Source organism: Camellia sinensis, chromosome 1, assembly GCF_055761805.1.
Source record: "Camellia sinensis isolate YWXY chromosome 1, ASM5576180v1, whole genome shotgun sequence".
NCBI lineage: Eukaryota > Viridiplantae > Streptophyta > Magnoliopsida > Ericales > Theaceae > Camellia > Camellia sinensis.
The window spans coordinates 617674-644538 of NC_138961.1; the positions used below are offsets into that span (position 1 = coordinate 617674).

The 26865-nt window shown below is 36.4% G+C and overlaps 1 protein-coding gene across 2 annotated transcripts; it reads right to left on the reverse strand.

Annotated features, from left to right (window-relative positions):
- Positions 1 to 70: 70 nt before the first annotated feature.
- LOC114300445 (beta-hexosaminidase 3) lies at positions 71 to 26389 on the reverse strand. Of its 2 annotated transcripts, none has more exons than XM_028245315.2 (15): positions 26297 to 26389; positions 25211 to 25546; positions 23232 to 23306; positions 21524 to 21559; positions 21308 to 21419; positions 19212 to 19282; positions 15641 to 15771; positions 15487 to 15552; positions 10134 to 10234; positions 9981 to 10040; positions 6282 to 6315; positions 2827 to 2925; positions 2173 to 2232; positions 1093 to 1343; positions 71 to 584 (listed from the first exon to the last, which is right to left on the reverse strand). In XM_028245315.2, the coding sequence occupies exons 2-15, from the start codon at positions 25535 to 25537 to the stop codon at positions 418 to 420; spliced, it is 1590 nt and encodes a 529-aa protein (XP_028101116.2). In that variant the 5' UTR covers positions 25538 to 25546; positions 26297 to 26389; the 3' UTR covers positions 71 to 417. The 2 variants fall into 2 exon arrangements, with proteins under 2 accessions (XP_028101116.2, XP_028101117.2); XM_028245316.2 differs by having other exon boundaries at positions 26253 to 26360.
- Between the last annotated feature and the right edge of the window lie 476 nt (positions 26390 to 26865).

Genomic DNA, 26865 nt, shown 5'->3' on the forward strand with positions numbered 1-26865 from the left:
GACCATTCAGGACTCTTTTCAAGACTAATTCAAGATAATTTCAGTGAGAATATATATCTTTCTCCATATATATAGTAAAACTAAAATAAACTAAATATTAGGTAAGAGAGAAGAATTATGTAGGCATTTCACAGATACAATGATCTTTGAGTACTACATGATAAATTGAGGGCGTATAAATTAATCAGCCTTCCCTCATCTTTAGTGCAAGATAGAACAAATGCATTTCAAACAGACATCACTCAAAAAGGAAAAACAAAGAAAGATTACATGGCTCAAAAAGCCTAAAACATCAGAGACAGAGAGCTGCCTGACTTTATCAGGAGACTCGTTATTGTTGTGGATATTATTTGGTGCAGATAGGACATGGTTGGATACAACAGCATAATTCCGATGCAGTTGAAATCATCTTCAGCTTTATTGCATATAACAGGAACCTGGGTCTTGTGGGGCAACTCGACCAGGTCCAGCTAATGGAGCAGCAGCAACTCCTCTCTGATTCAGCAAACACCTAAAGTGTGCTAACCTTCCAGTGATTTGCCGAGGATCCTTTGCAAGGTTGTCATAAGGTGACCAGAGCCTCTCTTCATCCAGGGAAAAAATAAGAGGTTATATGCAAAACAATAACCAAAAAATAAATAAAACTTACAGAAGACATCCACAAAAATAACTTTTAAAAAAATGTCTTTTGACAATTGAAATTCATTACCGGAAACATCATATCCTGGTAAAATATATTATTTTTATCAAATTTATCCATTTTCTACTTCCCCTTTATTATCCTCCTTTCTCCTTCAATTTTTTCTATCCTAAACCTAAAAACTTCTTAGGAATAGAAAATTGTATAATTTAAATGTCAGACCCCATATTTTTCAGTGAATGATGGAAATATATTAAAAGATTTATGGGGACTATTTCCTCCTATCATTCAGAACTTTGATAATGAGATCAATGGTCCAATCTGGTCATTACTTATGAAGCTCGAAGGTGTCACTGAATACCCCCATCACATGAATAACCTAAGTTTCTATATTCATCGCATGTGTATCACTGCAGAACAGAATTTAACTTTCAGTTTAATGAAAAGATTACCAGCAGCTGCTGCAGCACGTGGCCATATTGTTTGTTCAATATCGGATCCGTCAATCTGTTCACCCCACATGCATACCTCACCTCCAATAACCAATTCTTGTTGCTTGGGGTTTGTGATATTTGTGAGTGGTTCATTCATATAGAATTCTGGCCATGTGGTATCCAAATGATCCAAATACCACTTATCTTGGTTGCTTACAATGCACCTCAATCCAGCTGCAACCACTCGCTCTGCAACACCACCCCCAAGCCTGCCACACACACAGTAAGCAAATTGTGAACAATATAGCAACACCAGCCTCAATGTGCTTCTACCTGATATCTCAGGGCAGAAGAAATAATGTAGTAAAGCAATTAATATTACCCAATCCATAATGCAATATCATATTTCCTTTAAATAGTTTCATAAGAATGCACAACAGATTTCTACCCAAATTTCAATAGCTCTGACAATAATCATGCACAGGAGACATGATCTGATTATTGTAGATAGTTTTCATTTGAACTCAACAATCATGTTCATTGCTGGTTCTTCTTCTACTATCAAAGAGTTAGTTGATTTCTCCCCCTCTCATAGCTTTGGACAAGGTTTTCCTCGTTCACCTTTTCTATATATCATTGCAGAAGGTATCTAGTTGTGAACACTCCAACCCCCAACAGGATGCCTCTGCTTATTTTCAAAAGGTTTCAGATAACGTGCCATTTCCCCAAACATCAGGGACATAGGTGATACTAACAGATTCTCAAATGAGAACAATAAGATCCCATTTTTTGTAAAGCCACCTCTCTACATTTGAGAAAAAGAACTCACTGAGGCTAATGCCTGAAAACTAAAAAGCAACTGAAGAACATGGATCTAATCCAATTGAGTTCACATCCAGTTACCCTCTCCACAGGGAAAGATATACAGGTGCTGCTTTGCCTTTAGTGCTAATATAACTTCCAACTCTCGGAGCCCACCTACAACCCTAAGATATACCTAATTGTCCCACTACTTTAACAATAATAGTTAGAATAGGATGCACAATTAAACTATTTTAACAACAATAGTTAGATGGCATGGACGTCTTTAGGGCATACCAGTTGTGCACCACAGTTTTCCGGCTCAATTTATCTCCAAAGTTGTTGAAGGTTTCTTCCCTGCAATTCTTTTGTGAGCATAATTTACACACAAAACACAAAATAGAACACAAAATCTCAAAACTAAGGCTCCGTTTGGTTTAAATTTTGAAAAGAGTTTTGAGTTTTGAGTTATATTTTGAAAGATAAGTTGTTGAAAGAATTTTGAAATTTGAAAATTTGTTTAGTTATGAGTTTTAAAAATAATTTTAGGATGATTTGTAGTTTTATTTTGATTAATTATTCGTTCACCAAATTTATTTAGCCCGAATTTGCCCGAATGACTCATTCAAGCGAATTCAGGCTAAATAAATTTGGTGGATGGCGGTGCTTTTTTTTATTTTTATTGTTTTTAGTTGAGTAGATGTGTATGAGAGAAAATTTGATTGATTGATGTGTAAAATGTGAGAGAATGAGAGAAGAGAGATAAGAGAGAAAAAATGACTGATTTATTTATTAATAATATATAAATAAAAAAAAAAAGAGAACGAGAGAGGAGAGAGAAAAAATAATTTTGAAAAGAGTTTTGAAAATTTGTTAACCAAACATGTTTTTTGATTTTTTTATTCAAATGTTAATTTAAAAACTAAACCAAACACTACCTAAGATTTTTACCAGTTGATAATTTCATATCCATATGACAATGCTATTTTCTGAGCCCGCAGGACAAAGTACTGATAAGCTTCGGATTCATTCAGAGCATGCTTCTGTAACCTGAAAATCAGAGAGTTGGTTTTTGTAGATGTGTGAGAATGGTTTTCCCAAGTGATCCTCGTGGAAACATTTTTCTCATGTAAACCTTTAACACCAGCAATATAACTTGACCACCAATGGTGGGTGCAGACAATCATTCACAAATTGTATGTTTGAGTAACCCAATGAGTAATGCTATTTAGCTTTTGGACACAAGGACAGGTCCAAATGGATTTACAGAGCTAAGAATGACTAGCATAGTACTGTAAATCAAGTGTAAGAGGTCTGAAAACGGAGTACAAGAATTTGTATCACTGAAGAGGCAAGAAAATGTAGATACTAAGCTGGAGGGAAGGGGATTAGCTGTCTGGGTGAGAGCAGGGCTAGCAAATCACAAAAGGATATGGCGGTAGTCAAAGTGGCAAAGACGACTCCTTTCCCAAATAATCTCTTTCGAGTTGTGGGAATTGTATCATAGTTATAGGCATTCTTGGCTCACGAGGAGGTCAAATAGTCAATAGGGTGATGCCATGTGTCTCAAGGATCACGTGGGAATATTCCTTCCCCTAACTGCTAAGTCGTGGTGAGTAGGTACTTCATAAGTCCCTCGGATCAACCTTCTCGGGAAGACTACTTGGGCAATCCCCTACTCTTAGCCACCAAGCCACCTGATCCCCAATGTCCCAGTATGTGTCATGGTATAGTCTTGTACCAACCACACTATGGCCGCACAACAAACTTGAGGGGCTTCCTGAGTCCTACCATCTCAACCGAGGCAGACTCACTTTGTCAGGGTGATTTCATCTATGAGGAGGTATTTTTTCCTTTCAGATCTCACTCTCGCAATCTTCAAGCGAGCCATGATTTTGACATGCCCCTGACACTTCTGATTGTCACAAGCCCTTTGTCATTAGTTCTAGGAGGATTGTGTTCTTAAGGGGTTCCCCATTAGGTTCTAAAAATTACAGATTCCCCCTCAAGTTAGTAGTTGTTGGTTAACAGAAGTAACAAAATAATTGAAATTAAATATTTGCTAAAGGTTTTTTTTATAAAAAAAAAAATCTCGTGCTAATTAAGTAAACAAATAATTTGATAAAGGAAGCTAGAAATATAGAAGTCTGAATTTCTTTCTAATGATGATAGTTTGATATTTATGTGTGTGCATGTGTTGGTGCGAGAAACAGAGGATGATGAAGGGAAGAGGCTGAAAGAGATTGGGAAATGAAAAAGGAGTGAAAAAATGAAAAAGAAATAGTACTTTCTAAAACTGGTATTTCAAAAAATAAAAATTGCTGACATCACACAATCCATTCATTTAGCTTAACAGTTGACTAACAGAAGGGGGCATTTTTAATGCAATTGGAAACTTCATGGGGCAGGGGGAAATTCTATTTCTACACACCTTTTTGTCTCTGTGTATGTACACATTTAATGAAAGACAATTTTAATGACAATTTTACCATAAAGCAAAATGACCATAATGGACATCAACACACACTAAATATGAAATCCAAGTTTTCTCTGTACACATCTTTTAAAACAACAATTCTCAGTGCACATCTTTTGGAAAAACAAAAAACTGCAACCTAGTTCCTCCATTGTTTCTCACTTCCTCTATTGTCCTCCATTGCTTGCTACACTCCATTGTTACACTTTGTTGTCCTCCATTGCTTGCATAAAATACTCTGAATTACTCTCTAGGTTCATACTCCGTTGTTTATACCATTTTCCCATTAGAATCCACCATCATTCTTGATTTTATTGATGGAAGATTTGCAAAATATAAAAAATTCGGAAGTAAAAAACCGAATAAATGTAAAAAATTCGGAAATTAAGTACAGAAAACCTATAAACAATTCGAAGGTACAGAACCGAAAACCTATAACCGATTTGGAAGTATAGAATCGAAATGTTCAAAAAAAATCGGAAGTAAACAACCGAATAAGCCTATTTTATTTGGAAAACCAATACCGAATGAGCAAAACCAATTTTATTCGGAAAAAATCAACCGATTATCGAAAATGAGAGATAGATGCACATTACTTACGAAATGGAAGGAAGATATGAAATGGAAAAAACCAAATTTGTTCTAATAACTACGAAATGGGAGGGGGATACACATTAAGTACCTTCAACAATGCAATGGAGCTCAATATAGGTCTTCAATGGAGTTGTGTTTTGCTGGAACAGTCACCGTGGGTGGGTGGTGTGTGGAAAAGTAATGTGTGGGTCTTTGAAGGGTTTGAAGGTGTGTGCAAAACCAATTTAGATGGTGTGTGTAAAAGATGTAAGTTAGGGGTACAATTAGAACATGTGGTGTGTGGAATGAGAATAACAACATATAACCAAATTTATAAGTGTGTGAACTGAGATATGATGTGCACAGAGATGGAAGGGTGTGTGAAAATAGAATTTCCCTAGGGTAGGAGGTAATTTCTAGAATCTCAAGGTGTCAAATGTATTTTTCAAAAACCTTACGAGAGCTAATTGTAATTTACCTGATTTATAAATACGGTTCAAGGAAGAAACAAAAGAAAATCCAACAAAATGGGAGGGCTTGTTTTGAATTTCTCCTACTTGGTCAAATTTGACGCTCATTTTTCACCTACAAGGTCAAATACCTATCTAAGGTAGTAAAGATCACAAACAGATCAATACGCAGAGCACCATTCATTTTTGGTAAATGTTTTCAGTTAGCTTAGAACTGGAACAATTGGTATGCATTTAACAAAGATAGTAAGACGCAAGTAAAAATTCATTAGTGCCTAAATGTACAACAAATGCTTGAATTTTCATGAAAACATTCATACGTGTGAAATCGTGAAACAAGACATGGTTGGATACAAAAAATAAGCCTGCAAAATTTAGAGCATGACACTCACCCAGTTTAGAGAACAGGTGTGGAGTTATACTAAATTTATTTGGTTCTTTAATTTGCTTTTGCATTTGTATGCAGGCTGCATCTCCTGATGCTTTTTTCAATAAAATTTTACTTGTATAAAAAACAAACAAACAAATTGTGACAGAACATTGCCAAAACAGTGCAAGGAAATCAAGAACTACATTAATGTCAATAGCTAATACTCCACACACCACCTCCAAATGCAATCCACCCGCCCCTCCACACCAATAAAATAATAAATGAAAAAGAAGAAAGATATTGATTGAATAGTTCTCGTACATATAAACATGATGCAACTTTTTTGACTTCCACAAGAATTCCTTTTTTGGGTAAGTATTGCACAAGAATTCTATTTATGCTAAAAACATCTTTAGGGTGGAAGCAAGAAACTCAGTGAACAATAGGTATGTAATAACGTAAACATAAAAATTTTGGTTATAAAAAGGAGAAATAAGTAAGATTTTAGGATTGTTACCATTTTTTCACATGAGGAGTTATAGCCCAGCAACCTGAAATTAATAGTTCAATTGAGTGTCTGAGTAATCATCATTAAATTATCAAGTGCCATTTGAAAATGCTGAAGAGAAACATCGATGTTAAGTTAAATGTATTCTACCAATGTACTCAGGTATTGACAAACAACTCATAGAAAAAAGTGCGCATGTTAAAAAGAGGACACAAACACATTCATTGATATGACACATTGATCATCAGTATCAAGTGAACATTGATCTTCTGGAGATTCGAGGTGATGCACAGTATGCATCTTTTATATTCACTCATAATGGTTCGTGCAATCATATTGACCAATAAGATTTCTCTCTCTGATGTTAAAGTTGTCCACTTAAATGACTGAACTTTGCACTTTCATGTAGGAAGATTGTGAGGAACACTCTTCTACAAGTAGTAAGCCCAAAATGAATGCAATTTGGTAGCATACGGCTTTATTTAGCGCTGATTACAGCTTCTTTTTTTTGGTGATTAGGAGGTTGGTAAAATATTTGGTCCCTTAGGGTTCATGTCAGATAATATAAAGGTAGGCTCTTTACAGGGAAAATGAGATTTGGGGGGCTGTTTTGGGCTATTATGGCCTTTTCTATTTCATGAATTCTGTTAGAATTTCCCATCTTTACCTTCGCCTACTCCACTACACCACTACCACCTCACCTACTCCACTAAACCTAACCCACTACACCACTACCACCTCCACTTCTCCTTACCTACTACACACTCACCTTCTTCTATATATAGATTGTATAGGAATTGTAATTTATCTATCTTGTAATCAGAAATCAATCAATAACAATCAATAATATATAAATTCTTACATGGTATCAGAGCCAGGTTAAAGATCTTAGTGTTCTTCGCCTTCCGGCGGGCGGCAACCTTGCCTTGACCGCCCGCCGGGTCTCAACCAATTCAAACCTCTCTCTGTTTTCAAATCTTTGCTTTTACACATAGTTTCCTCTTCAACTCGAAATCACCAAAATCCTTCCCAGAAACTTCCGGATCTGACGATTCTGGAGCAACGTCCTCCTTTTCCAACTTTCCTCCGGTGATCTTCGATGCTTCGTCGTCAGGAATCTCTCGGCTGAATGAGATTCGAGGACTCAACCAACCGTACGAAGGATAAGTAGGCGGAAGTTCCAGAAAATTATCCGGCGACATTCCAATCTTGTTCACGCAAGCTGAAGCCATCTCCGGCGATGATGCAACAACAAATACAAATTTTCCTCTAATTAAGATCTATGCTATCAGAATCTGGACTGTAATAGTTATTTCCCACCTGGTTTGTCACTGCCTTTGCCATGCGACGGAACTCCTTCTTCATAACAGACTTGTGGAGTAAAGTGGATGGTTTGGCCTGCTTCTTGGTCTTCGTTGTTGCAAGCAACACAGATTGCTCTCTTTCTCTCTCTTTCTCTCTCTCTCGTTTTTGTTTTTAAACCCATTTTTACTTTTCTTCTTTTATTTCTTTATTTTTTTTTTTCTTTTCATCCCTTTTACAGCGCACATGCTTTCCATTAATAAATTATTATTCTTATTATTATTAAATAAAAAAAAAAAAAAAAAACAGAACAAGTCTCCAACCCATACTTTTTTCTTTTTTCCTTCTTTCCACACACTCTTGTTCCCCACTCAACTTTCTTTTTCTTTTTTTTATATATTTATTTTACTCCATCTTTTGACAAGCACAAGCCCACGACACACAAAGCACACCCATCATCTCCCCTTTCCTTTCTATTTTTTATTACTTTCCCTTACTTTTCCAAAAAATAAATAAATAAATAAATAAATAAATAAAAATAAAATAAAATAAAAAATTCATCATTCCACAAACTCATTTTATTCACGTCGGGGCTCATTCCGATCCCCATTTTACATCAAAAAAAAAAAAAAAAAAAAAAAAAAAAAAAAAAAACAAACAAACAAACAAACAAACAAACACACCAACACCAACACAAAAACAACAAAACAACCACACCCACAGTGGGATTTTTTTCTTCTCTACTCTGCCGCCGGTCTCTTTTTCTTGCCTCCGTCTTGGACGGCCCTTGACGGTGTTGCCTCCGTGCTTCCTAGACCACCAAGCAAGTTGCCTCCTCCTTGCTCCTCCACTACAGCATATGGTGGCCCTCCAAATCGGAACATCACGGTGGCCTTCCGCTTCAGCTCCTTGTTTTCTGCCCTCAGCACACTTATCTCTGCTCGCGCATCCTTATACATGCGTTGGAGCAGAGCCAGCTGGGAGTTTAACTGTTGCACTTCATTTGTCCTACTCTGCAGCCGGTTCGACAAGTTTGTGACCGCCGTCATGGTTTCCACGCATGACTTCAGAGTATACTGATTAGCCTCAATATCAGTTTGCACCGCCATTTTTTGCTCCACCGACCGCATCGGAAAGTTCAATGGAGCAAAACCAGAGGTGTTTGGTTGCGGTTCACTGGCCACCGCACCAGTTATTTCTCTTGTGGGCTCGTTCAGTTCTGGAAAGAGCGTGAGCAGGTTCTGGGTAGCTGGACGGGAAGAAGAGGCCATGTTTTTGGGTTGCTAAGTGTTTCAGAGAAGGGTTGGTTTCCGGGTGTTTCAAGATTTGCAGAGACAAGCTCTCCGAGCGTTCAGAGGTTTCAGACTAGTATGCACAGCCTTCGCCTCAACCTTGTTTTAAATAGCCAGGGCCAGCCACGCGCATCGCGCGCCTCTTGACGCCCGACAAACTGGCACGCCTTTTCATGGCACATCTTTTGATAAAGTGGGCACGCCTTTTGATGGCACGCCTTTTGAAAAATTGGGCGCACCTTTTGAGGGTGCGATTTTTTAAGGGGTCCGACAAGACTCTGTAAACTGTCCCGACATTGATTCCGGTTAGCTCCTTTATGGGTCCGACAAGACTCTGTAAACTGTCCCGACATAGATTCCGGTTAGTTTCTACAAGGGTCCGACAAGACTCTGTAAACTGTCCCGACATAGATTCCGGTTAGTTTCTACAAGGGTCCGACAAGACTCCGTAAACTGTCTTCTACAACGGTCCGACATGACCCCATAAACTGTCTTCTACAACGGTCCGACATGACCCCATAAACTGTCTTCTACAACGGTCCGACATGACCCCATAAACTGTCTTCTACAGCGGTCTGACACCGCCATCCAGTGTCCTCTACACCATTATGACACCACCATACCGTGTCCTCTACAACGTTATGACACCCCCATACAGTGTCCTCTACAACGTTATGACACCACCATTCAGTGTCTTCACCAACGGTCTGACACGACCATACAGTGTCTCCTATCCTTTTTTATTTTTATGTATTTTCTTGTTTTGTTACTCTCTCCAAACTCAAGTTGGTTAGTTTCTCTCCTCCTTGAGTTTGCGGGGGGCTGTTAGAATTTCCCATCTTTACCTTCACCTACTCCACTACACACTCCACTTCACCTACCTCCACTTCACCACACACTCCACTTCACCTAACCCACTATCACCTCCACTACACCTACTACCACATTTTCTTCTATATATAGATTGTATAGGAATTGTAATTTATCTATCTTGTAATCAGAAATCAATCAATAACAATCAATAATATATAAATTCTTACAAATTCTGTTTGAAATTAACAATAGATTGCATAGTATGATGAACAGTAAATCATATAAAAAATATTGAACTCACTGGTGTCAACTTCATCGCCTCCCAGGTGAACAAATTTAAATTTGAAGATCTTACTGAAATCTGCAACGAGAACTTTCAAGAATGTTAATTATTTTCTTATGTTGTCATTAAAAAAAATGTAATAAGTTTTTGTAAGTAAACATATAATTTTACCTGAAAGAATCCCATCTATTACTTTGAAGGTAAATTCATTGCTGACATCAAGTGGCTGCTGACAATCCTTTGACGGCCATAAGGAAGGATAACCAGTCCCCCTAAAGATAATTTTAAAAAAATAAAAAATAAATTATTAGCCACTTGGATGAACTTGTGCAAAGCCATCAAGGAAACTGTTAAGTTATGTGCTTGAGGGTGATAGTGTCATTGTAATTATTCCCTTATTATCATAAATACATGTGTTTAGAGAGGTAAGAAACCTAATTAGGTTTTGTGCCTCCTTCCAGCAATTCTCTTCTCTCTCTCTCTCTCTCTCTCAACTCTTATGTTCCAATTTTAACGTCGTATCATAGCAACAATCTTATTTTTATTTTTCTTTTTATTTCTTAATTTATGGGGGTTTGTTCTTGTTTTTTTCCCCTTGTTCTTGATTGATAATGTAAAAAAAAAAAACCTACCACTATGGTTGACTAGGGTAGGAGAATCACCAGAAAAAATTTCGAAATTTTTGCTTTTTAGTTGCCTATTTTTTCGATTTTACTTTATTTTTAAGAAAAATAGGCCTATTTTTCGATTGCTTCATTCTAGTGGTATTTGGTTCGATTCAACAGTTGGGTCCCTACTGTAAGTGTCGACCACATGTTTGGTGGCCTTAGATGGTTTTTTATTTTTATTTTCGCTTCCATGTGCCTCAGTCTACGTTACAAGAACTTGAGTGTGGATATCGGGTGCGGGCGCGGGTGCATATCTAGGGGTTGGACACTTCAAAATTAAAAATTAAAGATACATCGATATGGATCCAGAGTTAGATACACATAAGGGAATACACTAATTGGAGTTGATTTTTTTTTTTTTTTTTTTTTTTGGGTCGAATATATATAAATATATATATATAATATCAACTAGTGACATACCTCATCACAAAACACGTCCCACCAATAAGCTTGACAGCTACTCAAGCACTAACCCATAATACATGGCAAAAAACCATGTGCTGGGGCACAAAAAGGCAGATAGTGGGTCAAAGATTTGATGTTTCGATTTGTCAGAAAGGCAGATAGTGGGTCAAAGATTGTTGGTTCTGTGAAGGCTGATTCTGTTGAAAGTGGTGATAAAACCAGTAACATGAACATTGTACCTCAGGAGAACAGTGCCCATCCTTCTCTTTCTTGCAATGCAGTGGTATGTTCTGGTTATGAAGCATCCAAAGAAGAAGTGACTCAGGGTGGCTTTATTAAAAAAAAAATGAGAGGTGATTGTTGGAGTGGCTGAAGTCAAAAGTCAATGGAGCAAGTAGATCTCGATGAAGCCGAACCAAACCTTGATGTTGAGAGCCAAACAAGACCTTGATATAGCCGAAGGTGTAGATCTCAACGGAGTCGGCGTAGATTTCGTGTGCTCTGATCTTGCGATCCAAGCCAAGAGAAAGAGATAGGTGGGTTTCTTCTCTTTTTTCTTTTTTTTTTGGAGAGAGAGAGAGGCCGTGTGTGTGTGATGACAGCGGTGGTGTGGTTGAGTGTCTTCTCTCTCCCAACCGAGAGTGAAAGAGAGAGAGAGAAAGTCAGAGCCCTCCACTGCTGTTCAGTTCGGAGACCACGAAACTGTTGAGAATCTGTTACAGAGAGACCCAACTCTCATCAATCAGACCACAGTCTACGATCGCCACTCTTCTCTTCACATCGCTGCTGCCAATGGCCAGATCGAGATTGTTTCTATGTTTTTGGATAGATCTGTTAAACCAGATTTGTTGAATCGTCATAAGCAGACTCCGCTTATGCTGGCTGCGATGCATGGGAAGATCTCTTGTGTGCAAAAGCTTATTGAAGCTGGAGCTAATATTTTGATGTTTGATTCAATTCATGGAAGAAGCTGCTTGCACTGTGCTGCTTACTATGGTCATTCCGAGAGCAAGCTCGAGTGGGTGTTGCTGGGTTGCCTCCGAGAGAGAGAGGATTTGGGCAATGATGGGAAAGTATGTGTAGAAAATAAGCGGAATAGGTGGAGGACCGGCGGACGGCTAAGGTGAGGTTGCCGCCCGCCGGTGAAGCGAAAAATACTAGGTTCTAAACCTGCTCTGATACCATGTTAAAATTGATGTATTATTGATTGATGTATGTTATATTACAATGATTCCTATATATAGAAGAGAGGATGTGGGAAGAGAATAGGTGAGTGTGTAGTAGGTATGGAGTAGGTGAGGAGTAGGTGGAGAGTAGGTGAAGTAGGTGAGTGTGTAGTAGGTGGTAGTGGTAGGTTTGTAGTAGGTGAATTTTAACAAAGGAGAACACTGAATATAGGCATATTCTCACAACGAGAATAAACTAACAAAGGAGGAAGAGGAGGAGAAGCAACCAGAGGTGAAGCAGGAGGAGAAGATGGAACAAGCGCAAGAGGAACTGTGAAGATGTACTCTTTAGACGGGACCTCAGAAGGAAATGGATCGATATAAACCAAATCCTCTTTAGAAACTGGGGCGGTGAGAGGAGGAAACTGAAAGTAAGATAGACGTTCGAGAAAGGCAACATGGTAGAAGACATAAAGGCGACGGGAAACAGGGTCATAACAGCGATAACCTTTCTGAGTGAGACTATAACCAAAAAGACACATAGGACAGACCGGACACTAAGTTTGGTCCTGTCTTTACGGGGTAAAAGGACAAAACAAGTAGACCCAAACACACGAAGGAGGGAGAAATTAGGAAGTTGAGAAAAAAGAGCCTCATAAGGAGACCGACCAGAAAGAAGGGGGGTAGGCATACGATTGAGAAGAAAAACAGTAGTAAGAACTGCCTCACCCCAAAACGGAGCCGGAACGGAGGCAAAGAGAATTAGAGACCTAGCTGTCTCAAAAAGATGACGGTGTTTACACTCAGCTCGACCATTTTGGGCAGGGGTGAGAATATGCCTATATTCAGTGTTCTCCTTTTTCCTTTTAGGATTAGGAATTAGTGTTCTATATCTATTAGAATTCTATATCAGTAATGTATTCGTTTAGGATTAGGAATTAGTGTTCTATATAAGTGATGTATTCTTTGTTCAATTAATTCAATCTAATATACAGTTTCATTCAGAAAACTTACATGGTATCAGAGCCATCGCCGGAACCCTAGAAGCCAATTGCTATTTACTGACTCTGATACCATGTAAGTTTTCTGAATGAAACTGTATATTAGATTGAATTAATTGAACAAAGAATACATCACTTATATAGAACACTAATTCCTAATCCTAAACGAATACATTACTGATATAGAATTCTAATAGATATAGAACACTAGTTCCTAATCCTAAAAAGAAAAAGGAGAACATTGAATATAGGCGTATTCTCACAATTATATGGCCTCAAACAGTCCCCTAAGGCTTGGTTTGACAGATTCACTCAGTCGATGCTAAAATATGGCTTCAAACAGAGTCAGACTAATCATACTCTGTTTGTTAAACATTCCTCTCATAGTAAGACTACAACTCTCATTGTATACGTGGATGACATAGTGCTTACAGGAGATGGTGTTGAGAAAATCCCTTTGTTGAAAAAGCATTTGGCCAGTAAGTTTGAAATCAAAGACTTGGGGAACCTGAAGTACTTTCTGGGGATTGAAGTGGCTAGGTCCAAAGATGGGATTTTCATCTGTCAGAGAAAATATGTCCTTGATTTGTTTAAGGAAATAACGATGCTTGGAAATCGAGCTTGTGACACACTACTAGAACCTAATCAGAAACTTTGTAATGATAGTGGGGGATCAGCCGTTGATAGGGGGAGTTATCAAAGACTAGTAGGTAAGCTTATTTACTTAGACCATTCTCGTCCTGATATTGCTATTGCCGTTAGTGTAGTTAGCTAGTTTATGCATACTCCTCATGAAATACACTTGGCTACAGTTATGAGAATTTTGAAATACTTGAAATCTTCTCCTGGAAAAGGTCTTTATTTTTCCAAACATGATCATCTTAGTATGGAAGCTTTTACGGATGCTGATTGGGCAAGATCAGTAATTGCTAGGAGATCCACTTCAGGGTATTGTACTTTTGTTGGAAGCAATTTGATTACTTGGAAAAGTAAGAAACAGAATGTGGTTGCTAGGTCTAATGCAGAAGCTAAGTTTAGAGCTATAGCAGAAGGTGTGTGTAAGTTCTTGTGGATCAAGTTGTTATTGTATGATCAGGGAATTGACCAGAAAGACTCCATACGACTATATTGTGATAATAAGGTTGCCATCAACATAGCTCACAATCTTGTTCAACATGACAGGATAAAGCATGTTGAGATTGATCGTCACTTCATCAAAGAGAAACTCACTAGTGGCACAATATGTACTCCATTTGTGAAGTCTGGGCATGAGAGATATCTTTGCACCAACTTGAGGGGGAGTGCTAGAATATATGTTAGGATCATTCTATTATTTGTTTCCTTATTTATTATATTTTGATTCCTTAATTAGTGATTTAGGATTTTCTTATTCTATTAACTGTTATTTCTTTATTCTATTATTTCTTTATTTGTGCCTCCAACTTCCAAGGTTTCCATTGTAAGCTACCTATTATCAATATAAAAGAGAGTGATTGTCTAATAATTCTCTAAGTTAGTTTTCTCTCAAATAAACGGTCAACACATGTCAAAACCACGAAGGAGCTGTCCCTGAACCCAATTTTGAACATGATAGATATGTCAAACACACTTGTGAAGGTTTTAAAACTTCCCACCATCCACTGTATCCTTTGTGCTCATAAACCTTTCTAGAAGAGAATTTGACAAGAAAAATAGCTTTTCGATCTCACAAAAGCTAAAAGAAAACAAATTTTTAGTTGCAATATACATGAGGTTTTGAGGCACTTACCACCAGAATAGACCTTCCCATTTTCACAAGCTAGTAAAATACAGTCAATGGGTCAAAATTTGTGTTATGCATATCAAGGTATAGAAATCAGTTAGGATTGTAAATTTCTCCTCTTTCCCTATGCTCAAAAAGAAACCTTCAACATTCATGAAAATCATAATGGCCATTTTACTATTTCATTTAATATAGAAGCTGATTTGGTTTTCCTAGCTATGGCCTAATTTATAAGATAATACCACGCCATAATTATGATCCACAAAAACATTTTATAAAGTTTAATGCGTGCAATAGGATCTGAGAAAAGATAAATGAAGGGAGGAAAATTGAGATAAAAACATTCTAGAAGCCTCTTTACACCCCCACACACCTAACCAAAAAACAAGAAACTAACAATAGATGATAAAGAAAGATTTCATTATCAACTTCCATTAAATCATGGAAAGGAATTTCCTTTGACATGGGAACAGGAAGATGTATATAACAAACGTGATGGGTACAGGCATTAATTATAACTACCAGGAGAGAGCATGTCCTGGAACATCAATTTCAGCCAATACATTAATACCTCGCCTCTGAGCATAACTGCAAAGAACAATATTCAAGAATTCAGGAAAGCACAAGTTAGAGATCATATCTCCATTTAGCCACTAACAAGGCAGAGATCACTTGCCTCACAATTTCAGCAGCATCGGCCATTGCATATCGTTCGGAAATAGAATAAGCCCCGAACCATAGTTTGGGATATGAAGGTATCTCCAAAGGGAAAGATTGGGAATCTACAATATGCCAATGTAGCACATTCTGCATGAAAACAATCGGGAATTGATGATGTAGGTTAATTTAGCAAACTATCAAATGTCAAATCAAATTATGTACTTATAATTACATACACCAATCACAGGAACTAAATGCCAACTTAGGCTTTAAACTATCTTGAAATCATGTGGTCGGTACTTGTTTGTGCCTAGAGGGGGGTGGAGGAGGTGAATTGGCCAAACTCAAAAAACTATTAACCAATTTTAGTTTACCAAGTAATTATTAAGTCCAAATTCAATGTTCGGTAGCGATCAAAATCATGCAATTCATGAAAAATATAAAGAACAAGTATGCACATGAATGGAAACCATAAGGAGAACACTCCCCAAGGACAAAAATCACAATTCCAACAATAAAAAAAATGCATCATTGAATCAAAAGTCACAAGACTCGAGAAGCTAGGAATTACAACTCTGTACTCGATTCACCTAACTCTAAAAGTCATCCGCAAACACTCCTTTGTGGCTCTGACACAGTTAACCTCTTCTGATCCAATAGCTCAACACGAGGCTCCTTGATCCTATCTCCATACACCCACAACTCCATTACCAACAGCCAAGGGTGTGGGTTTTAATGCAAAAGCACTCAACTTAGAAGATTCTCAAGTATTTATGTTTCTATATTAAGAAAAACATGGAATTCAAATCAAAACTCCTTGAGTAAGGTTTTGAAGCTCTTTAAAACTCTCAAGGACTCAATGGGCTACTCAATCTCATGTTGATGTTCCCCTAGTTGAAAAAAACAAGGTTCATATAGGTTTTAGAATCGCATGGCTGCTTGAGCGGATAGCAAGCAATGCTCACAGGATCTCTGCAGGTGCCTTTCAACTTGAGCGCTTTGTAAAGAACATAGCAGTCGTGTGTGCCTGCTCAAGCATACATCTAGTGAACCTTGCAAGATCTGCACAAATCAGCACTACAATAACATTGTTCAGAGCACATGACTTATTTACACTCCACATCATTTAAGTATACGTGTAAATAACTTAAAAGACTCTTCTAGGAATGAGAAAGAACTTAAAAGACTTCAATTTTGAGACGATGGGCAAAAGGGGTGTGTAGCTTTAAAGGGGCAATGTGAGAAAAAGAAACATGTTACTGTTAGTATGCTTTTTTTCTTCATGAAAGAGTTCAGGAAGGAGTTCGATAGTATAACGTATACAATCCTACCTGTATCGTACTACAATTTTTAGAATGTGGTCAACCAAATTCCAAACTCTCATTCTACGTACCAAACTAATCCACATCGTGGGAAACATTATTCTCTCCCCATACAAGAGGAGGTCACACATGAGGCGCCTTGGAGAGCTTAACACAGTGTTTGGCCCATTTCCTAATAGATCAAGCTTTTGAGGCATCTCTTGTCCAACAAAAGGGAAAACGCCCTCTATATCATTTCATATGTCTATTTTCAACCAACCTGATCATTTAGAACCAATTTCTCAACTCAATAAAAAGATAATAATAATAAATCACCGAAGGGCGACCCAATGCACAAGGCTCCCACTAAAGGGGGGATACAATTTTTTTTCCCACCGAAGTGACCTAAAGTCTTGGAAAATTGGGGCTTACAGGTCAAGCAATATTGGAAAAGTAAAAAATGAATCCATTTATATGAAAGTCAAAAGTTTAAAAAAACTAATATACATAAAATGAATTTAAATGAATTTGTGTACTAATTTAAATTTGACATCAGTGTACGTAACAACTTAGTCACAGTCAAACTAAATTTTGAGAAATCAATCATACAAAGAAAAATAATAAAAAAGGAAGAGCAGACCAAAAATAATGTTAAGAAATTACAAAGTCAATTATCAGGTGGAGCTGCAGCTAGCGTTGACAGAGTCCCAATATAAGACACAAGCTAAAGCTTTAATAGATGGAAAGAATCAGGCCATTCAAAGTGGCATTGACACACGCTGAGTCACTGAGCATAAAATTAGTGAAAAGGCAAGGACATGACAATATGTATTCCTGATGATCGATTCAACCTCTGATCAATCATAACCATACCTATAAAAGTATATGTTTAAATTGCTATTAATTCTGGACACGATATCTAACACATATTTCCCCTTTAGAGGTTCCTTTGCTTAATAAGCTAGCACTAGTCGCAAATTAAATCTTAGCACAATACAAGACAGGGATACATGAGATACCCTCCATTTAAAAGGCTTTATCCTCATATGGAAAAAGAGTCTATGCAATAACTCGAGAGTTAGAAAGGCTGTAAGAAAACTAAGCCTGCTATTGTTCTATAACACATACATGCAAAAATGTGCAGGATATATACAAGTATTTGGAGACTGTGTTTTTTGCAATTTGTGCAGTGAAGATATAATTGATTATAGGCATCTGAGTTTTGAAGTGTAAAGTTTCCACCCCAACACATTTAAGCCTCTAAAAGCATAAGTCTCATGAGTCTCCTGAAATCAATTATTTTATATTTTCCTGAAATCATTTTTGTTAAATCAATTGTTTTATTTAGCATCAGTTGTCCCCTACAATGCCTTGGCGCCATGGTGGCCCTTGAGAAATAAATGCTCAATAGAAAGACTCATTGTGGCAACACAGAGAGAAATCATACCATCATAGTGAAGGTACATAACTTCTTGTCACAAAAGTGCCAAGATTGAGAAACATGAGACTTCACTAACCTCCATCAAAAAGGTTCTACTTCAAGTCTCAGTCCAGCATTTGTTTTCCATCTTAATAATAGCCCTCTCTTTAGCAGTACAATATCATGCGTTCACAACCACATGGCGTGTGACCAATTTGGACCACCAACAAAGCCATCTTTCTGTTTATTAAAAACTCTACCAATATCCATGGCTCATTCCATTCAATTGAAAAAGGGAGGTCATTTGGCCACACTAGCTGAGTTTCTAGATCAAGTTGGGCATCCATTACAGACACTAAACCATTAGGGCAGACAAGGGATTATAATAAGTTCCATGAACTCTAGGCAGACTAATAGATGGTCTGGTGGGTCAATGATTCTCCTTAGGTCCATAGGTTTACCTCTTTCCACAGGCAATCTGTCAAAGGATGCAGGACAACTTTCTTTGAAGTATAAGATCTGCAGCAAAAAAAGTTCAAAACCAGTGGCAAAATACTGTAGAATGCCGTGAAACTGAATGGAAATCCAAACTTCCTTGAATAAAAACAATCTCTGTCACTACCTTGTGCCTCCGATGTTCTACATCAACAATAACAGATATAAAATCCCCCATACATACAAACAACATAGCAAGACTTAATGCCAATTTTGTTAGCATGAGCAGCGATGCCTCAAAATTCTCATGTCATTAAACATATATAAACCATTCCACACATCATATAAACAGTGGCAAATTCGTATTACAGGTTTTCTAATCATAAGCACTTGGAAAATTAAACAGACCACACATGTTATGCATTACATACCAACTTTGTGTAAGCCATAGAATCAATAACCTTCTTTATCATTGGAAGTGGCTGATAGTGTCGAGATGTATCTGCAGCATTATCATTCATAAGTTAGAATAAACACATTTAGCAAGACCAGGGGGGAGGAGAGATCTCTTGTGAGAGTTTTGAAGATGCTATGAGATTGTTTGAAGTCATTGAAGCAAACTTATGTGAACACCGCAATAACCTTGACACTAGATGTGGTCATCTTTCTAATCCAACAGTGCAGGCGACCAAGGGTTCATCCTCTCAATAGGACAGAAAGAAGGAATATTCCTATGAAGAGCCTAGATGGTTTCTGAAAGAAGATGATGCTTTCAACAATTTTATATGGAATCTGACCAATAACAGGTTTTAAGTTCCAGTTCCCATTGTTATGGAGTAATTCTTGAATTTTTCTACGTTCATCAATGAACGTGAGCTTATGGATCTTCCACTTCTTAAGGTGATTTCCACTAGCAGATTCTATCCCCTCTGTCTATTCTTCTTCTTACACTTTTCTTTCTGTTACAATCCCACATAGCCTAACAATAGGCTTGGTCATGTGAATATAAGCCTCACGAACACCCTACCCTTGCAAGCCGGTTTTCAATGGTGAGTTTTACCAAAAGCTTTGTATCATTGGGTATCAAAGACAGCTACCACGACGAGTATAGGATCAAATGCAACCAGTGCGAGTATAGGATCACATGGGTTTCGTCTTTGTTGTTCGAACTACAGAAGGGGAAACCAATAGGATGGATGTATTAAGACACCCTGGTATTGTGTATGGGTATCATACTCTATTATTAGAATCGAATCGTACGATTCGATTCGATTTAGTAGGTAATCGATACGAACAGGTTGTGTGAATCGCAAATAGTTGTGAATCATAGATGCATCGGTGAACTGAATCGGTGAATCGTGAATCGTTAAAATCGATATTTGGCTTTCTTTTTTGCTTTTTTATTGTTGGAAAAGGGTTCACACAACCTTTTTAAGGTCTTTAGGATTACTATATGCCATCTTTTGACTTTCTCCCTCCCTATTTACTCTCAAATACTCAAACCTTAGCGGAAAAAAATGAACTCTCTCTCTCTCTCTCTCTACAATATTCTAGGCTTACATATTCAATTTTATCTAAGTACTTGCACTTACAAAATGAATTTTTTGAAGGTATCAAGTGAGATTTTAGAAAAAAATTAAAGATTTTGATTTTTTAACCTTGTAAAAAGTTAAAAAACGTTGTTGTTAAGTTGTTGTTACTTGGAAATTGAAAGTTTGCCTTTGTTTGCTTTTTTTTTATTAAGAATGGTTGATAAGAAATAGTATCTACAAGGGAAAATGTAAACTGGTAAATATGGGAACCCGTATTAACTTCTTACCTAGACCACATGACCATCATTTAAAACAATATTTTCATTGATTTAAGTCTAAATATTTCATAATTATTAGATATATTCAATATCTAAGTATGTAGATATATTTTTCTATGTAATTTAAAAAAGGTAACTAAATCTTTACAATTCACGATTCGATTCGATTCGATTCAATTAGCGATTCGATACAATACCATTTTGATTCACGATTCAAATCCCGATTTGACAACTATGGTATCATACTATCACGTTTAACACTAATAGGTAAGTGAAGCCAACAAAAGAGAAAGGTCTACCAGTGGGTCAGTGTCGATAGAGTGGGTTGTCATGAACGTCGACTGCAAGACGTGGTGGTATACTATGATCCCATATAGCTTAACAATAGGCTAGGTCATGTGAATATAAGCTTCTTGGGCAAGGGCGAGTTCTACCCAAGGGTTTATCACTTTTCCTTCTCCTACTCTTCTTCTCTTCTTATTCACTATTTCTTCTTTTCTTACTCTATTTCTTCATCCCCTAATGGTACTACACCAAGGAGACAACATCATTGGAAAGAGACGATATTAAAATTCAGCTCAAATTAAAAGTAAAATATCAAAAACAACCTTCATAAATAATTGGGCATCCAATGTCAACTCCCATAAAAAATGAATATATCCATAATACTGTATCTGGTTATTTAATGTGTCAAGGGAAATAAGAGAAGCATCTCACCAATTAAGAGCCCTCGATAAGAGAACCTTGGCTGATCAATAATGTTCCAAGGGACCTGATGAACTTCAATTACTCTGGTAGTCAAGTTAAAATGGCAAAGTTGGCTGAATGTCTGCAAGATTTCATGTGAAAACATATATTCTAAGATGCAAATATTTCTTTCACAAAATCAAGACAAGCAACTTTTACAAGGTGTCATTAGTAAGAACATAAAACCTGCAGCCCATGTAAGGCTCCATAAACTGTTTGTGCCTGCATTGTAACAATATAGCATTTAGTCAAACAAAGATTCTCAATTGATGAAAAGCTGCAGATGTGAATGAGCTAACTCTTTAGCGCACAACTCGTTGGCAATTTATGCCATTTCAAACAAACCCACAATAACCATGTCAAACACTATCCAGGCACAACACCAAGGCTATGGTCATTTTGACACCTCATATACTTTTAGACACTATGAGCTATGTCTTTGTGCTGTTAATAGATCTATGAGTGGTCCTCAACTGGCAACCTGAGATTTTATTCCAACATTCAGTTTGGTTCGGAATGTTTTAAGAGAACAAAAATCAAAAGTCAAAGGGACAAAGGAACTCAACAAACTTACAAGCAAAGATATTTTAATCTTTCTAAACTGAAAGGACATCCTTAATAAATTCAATAACACCCTATCTTGATAACATGCTTTGCGGCACACAAAAAATAATTTTTAATATCTTAATCCTAAATGAAACAAAAATTTCATGGAAAAACATTACGGATTAGTTAAACCTAGTCCCAAGGTTCTGAAAAGCGGTTGCAGTCGCTGTAACGGTGGCGGTGGCGTAGTTGCGGGGTGTAAAGGCCGTAGCGTAACGGTTGCGGTAACCGGAACCGTGAATTTTTTTTTTTCCGCACAATTTGAAAAAAACTTACCAATACGCACACTTTTTTTCCATGATCATATTTATTGGGTTTTAAAATAAATATTGATCAATTTTTATAAATTTTTACGTTTGATCCAATATATTTCATATTTTTAAATCACTATAAACTAAGTTTTTTACATTTTATTTTAATAATTAATAACTTTATATTATACAAAAAATCAATCACTAACTATTAGACATAAGATAAACAATGACAAAAGTAAGAGAATAAATAAAAGCCTATATATATATATATATATATATTTTTTGATTAAGCCAAATAGATAATGATCACACTTATTATTATTATTATTATTATTATTATTATTATTATTATTATTATTATTATTTTCAAACAATATATAGATAGATACACACAAACAAAATGGTTGAGTTTATTATTATTTTCAAATAATATATAGATAGATACACACAAACAAAATGGTTGAGTTTATTATTATTTTCAAATAATATATAGATAGATACACACAAACAAAATGGTTGAGTGATAGTAGCTGAATAGAATAGCATAGGTCTCACAGTTTCAACAAATTAATAACATGTTCTTCATCTTCCCTCTTCTCTCTGTCTATCTCTTGTTCCTCCATCTTCCCTCTTCTCTCTCTATCTTTCTTCCCCCATTTTCAACTTCTTCTTCTTTTTTTCTTTTTCTTTTTTTTGTATTTTTTCAAAAGAAGCAATTCGGAACCGTCACGTAACGGTGCATAACAGGCTGTTACAACACCGTTACGACCGCTATAGCAGCCGCTACGGCCGACACACTTGTGAATCTCTATCACACTGCAAAAGCGGCCGTAACGGTTGCGGCCGCTTTTTAAAACCTTGTCGAGAATATAATTGATGCTGAGTGGAAACCATCCTAGCACTAACTTAATAATGAATGAATGCAGCACTAACTTAATAATGAATGAATTCAAAATAGTCGAGAATATAATTGATGCTGAGTGGAAACCATCCTGGCACTAACTTAGAATAACATAAGCAATAGTCACACCCACCTCAAGATGAGCATAAACCGGATTTCCAGCTGCAGGAATAGATAACTTGTATGATTCATCAATCCCATATTGTAACTGCACAACACAGAATAATTTTTCAGAAAGAGAATTATGCTTTTGTAGAGAAACCAAATTACAGAGATGTGAAATGGTGTACATAAGGATTTCCAGTGACAACTACAGGTTCATTAAGAATGAATTAGAAGAACTGAGGCAAAATCAAATGCTCTAGTCATTTCTTAAGGAAATCACTCTTTGGTTCTCAATCTACAATAGCAGTGTGTTACTTTTGAAAATAAATAATAATAAAAAAATACTCTAGTCATTTCTTTTCTTTTCAAAAAAAAAAAAAAGAACATAAAAATAAAGAATTTGACGAGGAAAATAACAAAAAATGAAGTTTTTTTTTTCAAACAAAGTGACAAGATTGATCTAATAGTATCCCCTAAACCCATATCAAAATAAATAACTAAATCTCTTAAGTATTTTGCCAACTGTCAACCCAGAAAAAACAATCACACCTCATATATTCAACTGTAAACCTGAATAGGCTATGAATAAGGAACCGATCAAGGAGTACTTCTGTCAACCGATGCCACACACAAAAGAAATTTCTAGGCTATGCAACTAATCAAAGAATACATCCAGATTATTGTCTCCATGCATTTAAAGCTTTTGTCAACATCAACCAATATAGGATATTCTTGCAATTGAAGCAGTGCTTGTGGTGGAAGAACATGTTCAAAAAGTTCCTAATGATTAAGGTTTTAACATTATGATCCAATTTTTGCATGCTTCTCAGTTCTATTACCCTTTTTTCCTAAGACAATGAATGCAATAGCATCTAGGAATACCTTTCATTTTTTCTTCATAATAACTATCACATAACATAAAAAATATATGATTATATTGGAGTTTAAGATTATATTAGAAATGTGAATTATATATAATATAATACAATATTTTTATGCCACGTGACTGGTAATATAATTTACAGAAATAAACTTTAAGGGCCAAAGTGGCAAAGTGACTAAACATAAAGGGGGTAAAGTGTAATTTACCCTATTCAATTTCTATTATTAAGACCTTGAATGCCAAATGTGGCTTTAAATAAGTTAACTGGTTACACTACTTTATATCAGGCCACAACTAACAGAAACTTGCAACAGAATATCTCACTATTTTTAACTCATTTAAAACCTAAACAAATCTAAACCCTTAACTCTGAGTCACACCTTAGATTTCAAATACAAAATTTGGGATGTGTTAGGATTGGTGTGGCTTTTGTGTTGAATATGTTCGCCATCAACGCCAAACCTCATATCACTTTTAGTTATTTCATAGTTGGAGACTGAAAGTTGGTCAAGAGTAGGTTGTCATGTCTATTATTGCAGCATGGTCATGAGAAATGTCTATCCTTCTCTGGTAGTTCTTTGAACTTTGCTAACACATTGGAGTAATTGATTTCTTTCATACTTACATAGCCGCATCCCCCAAGGGAGTATTTTCTCAATAATTTTTTTTTTATAAGAAAAGTAAATACATATAGACATTTGTCACAATTCAACCATATAATAAGGGGAAATATTTTTGTCACATGCAGTATCATAGTTACTCTGATTTTATTTGAACAAGTAACAACAATTACACCAGTGAGTATAATTATTGTAATAATATTGAACTTCATCTTGAAAAATAAATAAATAAAGAAGAAGAATGCAGAAGAATACCAATCTCCACGCATATGTTATTAAGGAGGTTCAGAAAAGACAAACAATGATTTTGCTTTGAAAATTTCATAATGTAAGATTTCCACACATAAATTGATCTCTTGAAGCAAAAAAGAGAAGACCAAGCAAACATTTACAAGAAGTATAATAATACATACAATTCAGCAAGGTAAAACCATTTTAACCCAGTGTGAATCAAGAGAAGTAAGTACGAAGAAAGAAATGATGCAATCATTAAACAGAACAGACCTCATCATTGAGTGAAAAAATAACCACATGAATTCCCTGAAGCAGGACAGATTGGTAGAAATGGGTAAAATTTCCATCAACAACATGAGCAGCTTGGACAACATCAAGTAATCTAGAGAATCCATCCTTCAATATCCCAGAAGCGTCAGGATATTTGGTTCCTTGAGTCATTAGCTCAAAGTCCTTACTCATATGAAGAATTTGATGCCCATTGCTTACTGATTGGGGCATTGGCCATATGTTAAGGCGGTGAACATCAACAGCAAATACCGCAAGGACTTGAAGGTAAAGGCCAAGAAGAAGACTTTGAGCCACTAACTTCACCATCCCAAAATTCTGCATATCCAAAATGGAAAAAGAATATATATGTAATAATAAGAGGAAGGCAGAGAAATTCGAAATGGTAATTGAGCAAAATTCACATTAGCAGGGGGAGAGAGAGGGAGAGAGAGCAGAAGAAGAAATTATGAGTTTCCCATTTTCTTGCCTCTTCTTCTTTCTTTCTTTTATTTTCAATTTAATTTTCATTAAGGCATTAAGTTGTTGCATTTTGGATGAGTGAGTAGGTTGTTGATGGAATTGCTTCCCGGCTTACTCAACAACTAACATTCAGAACAATCCAAACAATAGGCATTCTCTATAAACGACAAGGGAATCTCGTTCGAGGATGAAATGTCGGTCCCTTTTTTTGTTTGTTAGCTGAGAAAATGTGGGGAAATAAAATATATATGGAAATAGTCCAATACTCAGAGATCAGAAGAGAAATAAAATGAAAAAAAAAAAAAAATGCAGCCTCTGCACAATTCAACCAAATACAAATATATATAGTGGGAAAGTTAAAGGTGCGTTTTTCCTTGTCATCCAAAATTCTTTCCTAGCAAAGAAAAGAAAACTTGGGACGGAAAATGAAATGCTGAAGAATACATACATAGATACAGAGAGAGAGAGAGAGAGAGAGAGAGAACGTAGGTACAAAGTGGATAAGCAAGCAGAGCAGTGATTAGAAGAGAAGAGTCACAGAAAAGTAAAAACCACAACCTACCTTGTTATGTACTTACTACTAGACTAGAGAACGAACGAACTGGCCTGAGAAGAAAGAGAAACAAGTCTGGGGCGTTCCCTCTGTGCAATGTCGGAAGAACAAGGTGGGGGCGGATGGAGCAATTTGGATATTGGGCGATGATTGAGACCCCTCCAATCACCACCCCACCACCTCCCATACACACGTGGCGGGCGGGTGGTGATTGAAGGAGAAAAAAAAAAGAAAAAAAAAAAAAATCAATCAATCATGAAAAGAGGGGGTCAAGGGAAGAGATGAGTAGAAAAGGAGGTTCAAATCATTATTCTTGGATATTACGGACTCATTATTACATGACATATATATCGAGAGAGAGAGAGAATGCGTGAAGTACTAGTGTAAAAACACAACACTCACGGACTTGTAAAAACACAACACTCACGGACTGCAAAAGTTAGAGAACTAGTCGGTGATAGAGAACAAGTTGGGTAATATAAACAAATATTATTTATTTATTTATTACTCGTATTATATTATTAGTGTTTTGGCCGTGTTTTGTACAGGTGGTTTTTGTTTATAATTATTTATATATGTATATTGTAAATTTTAAATATCTTCTTTTGTTTTTTATTTTTTT

What these genes read in the sequence shown, in the direction of transcription:
- LOC114300445 (XM_028245315.2), bottom strand. Translation starts at nt 25,537, where the DNA reads ATGGTGAAGTTAGTGGCTCAAAGTCTTCTTCTTGGCCTTTACCTTCAA. An exon ending in AATAGATGGGATTCTTTCAG is followed by an intron (nt 10,041 to 10,133) that starts GTAAAATTATAT and finishes TTCTCGTTGCAG; the next exon opens with ATTTCAGTAAGATCTTCAAA. An exon ending in AAAACTGTGGTGCACAACTG is followed by an intron (nt 1,344 to 2,172) that starts GTATGCCCTAAA and finishes TGTGTGTGGCAG; the next exon opens with GCTTGGGGGTGGTGTTGCAG.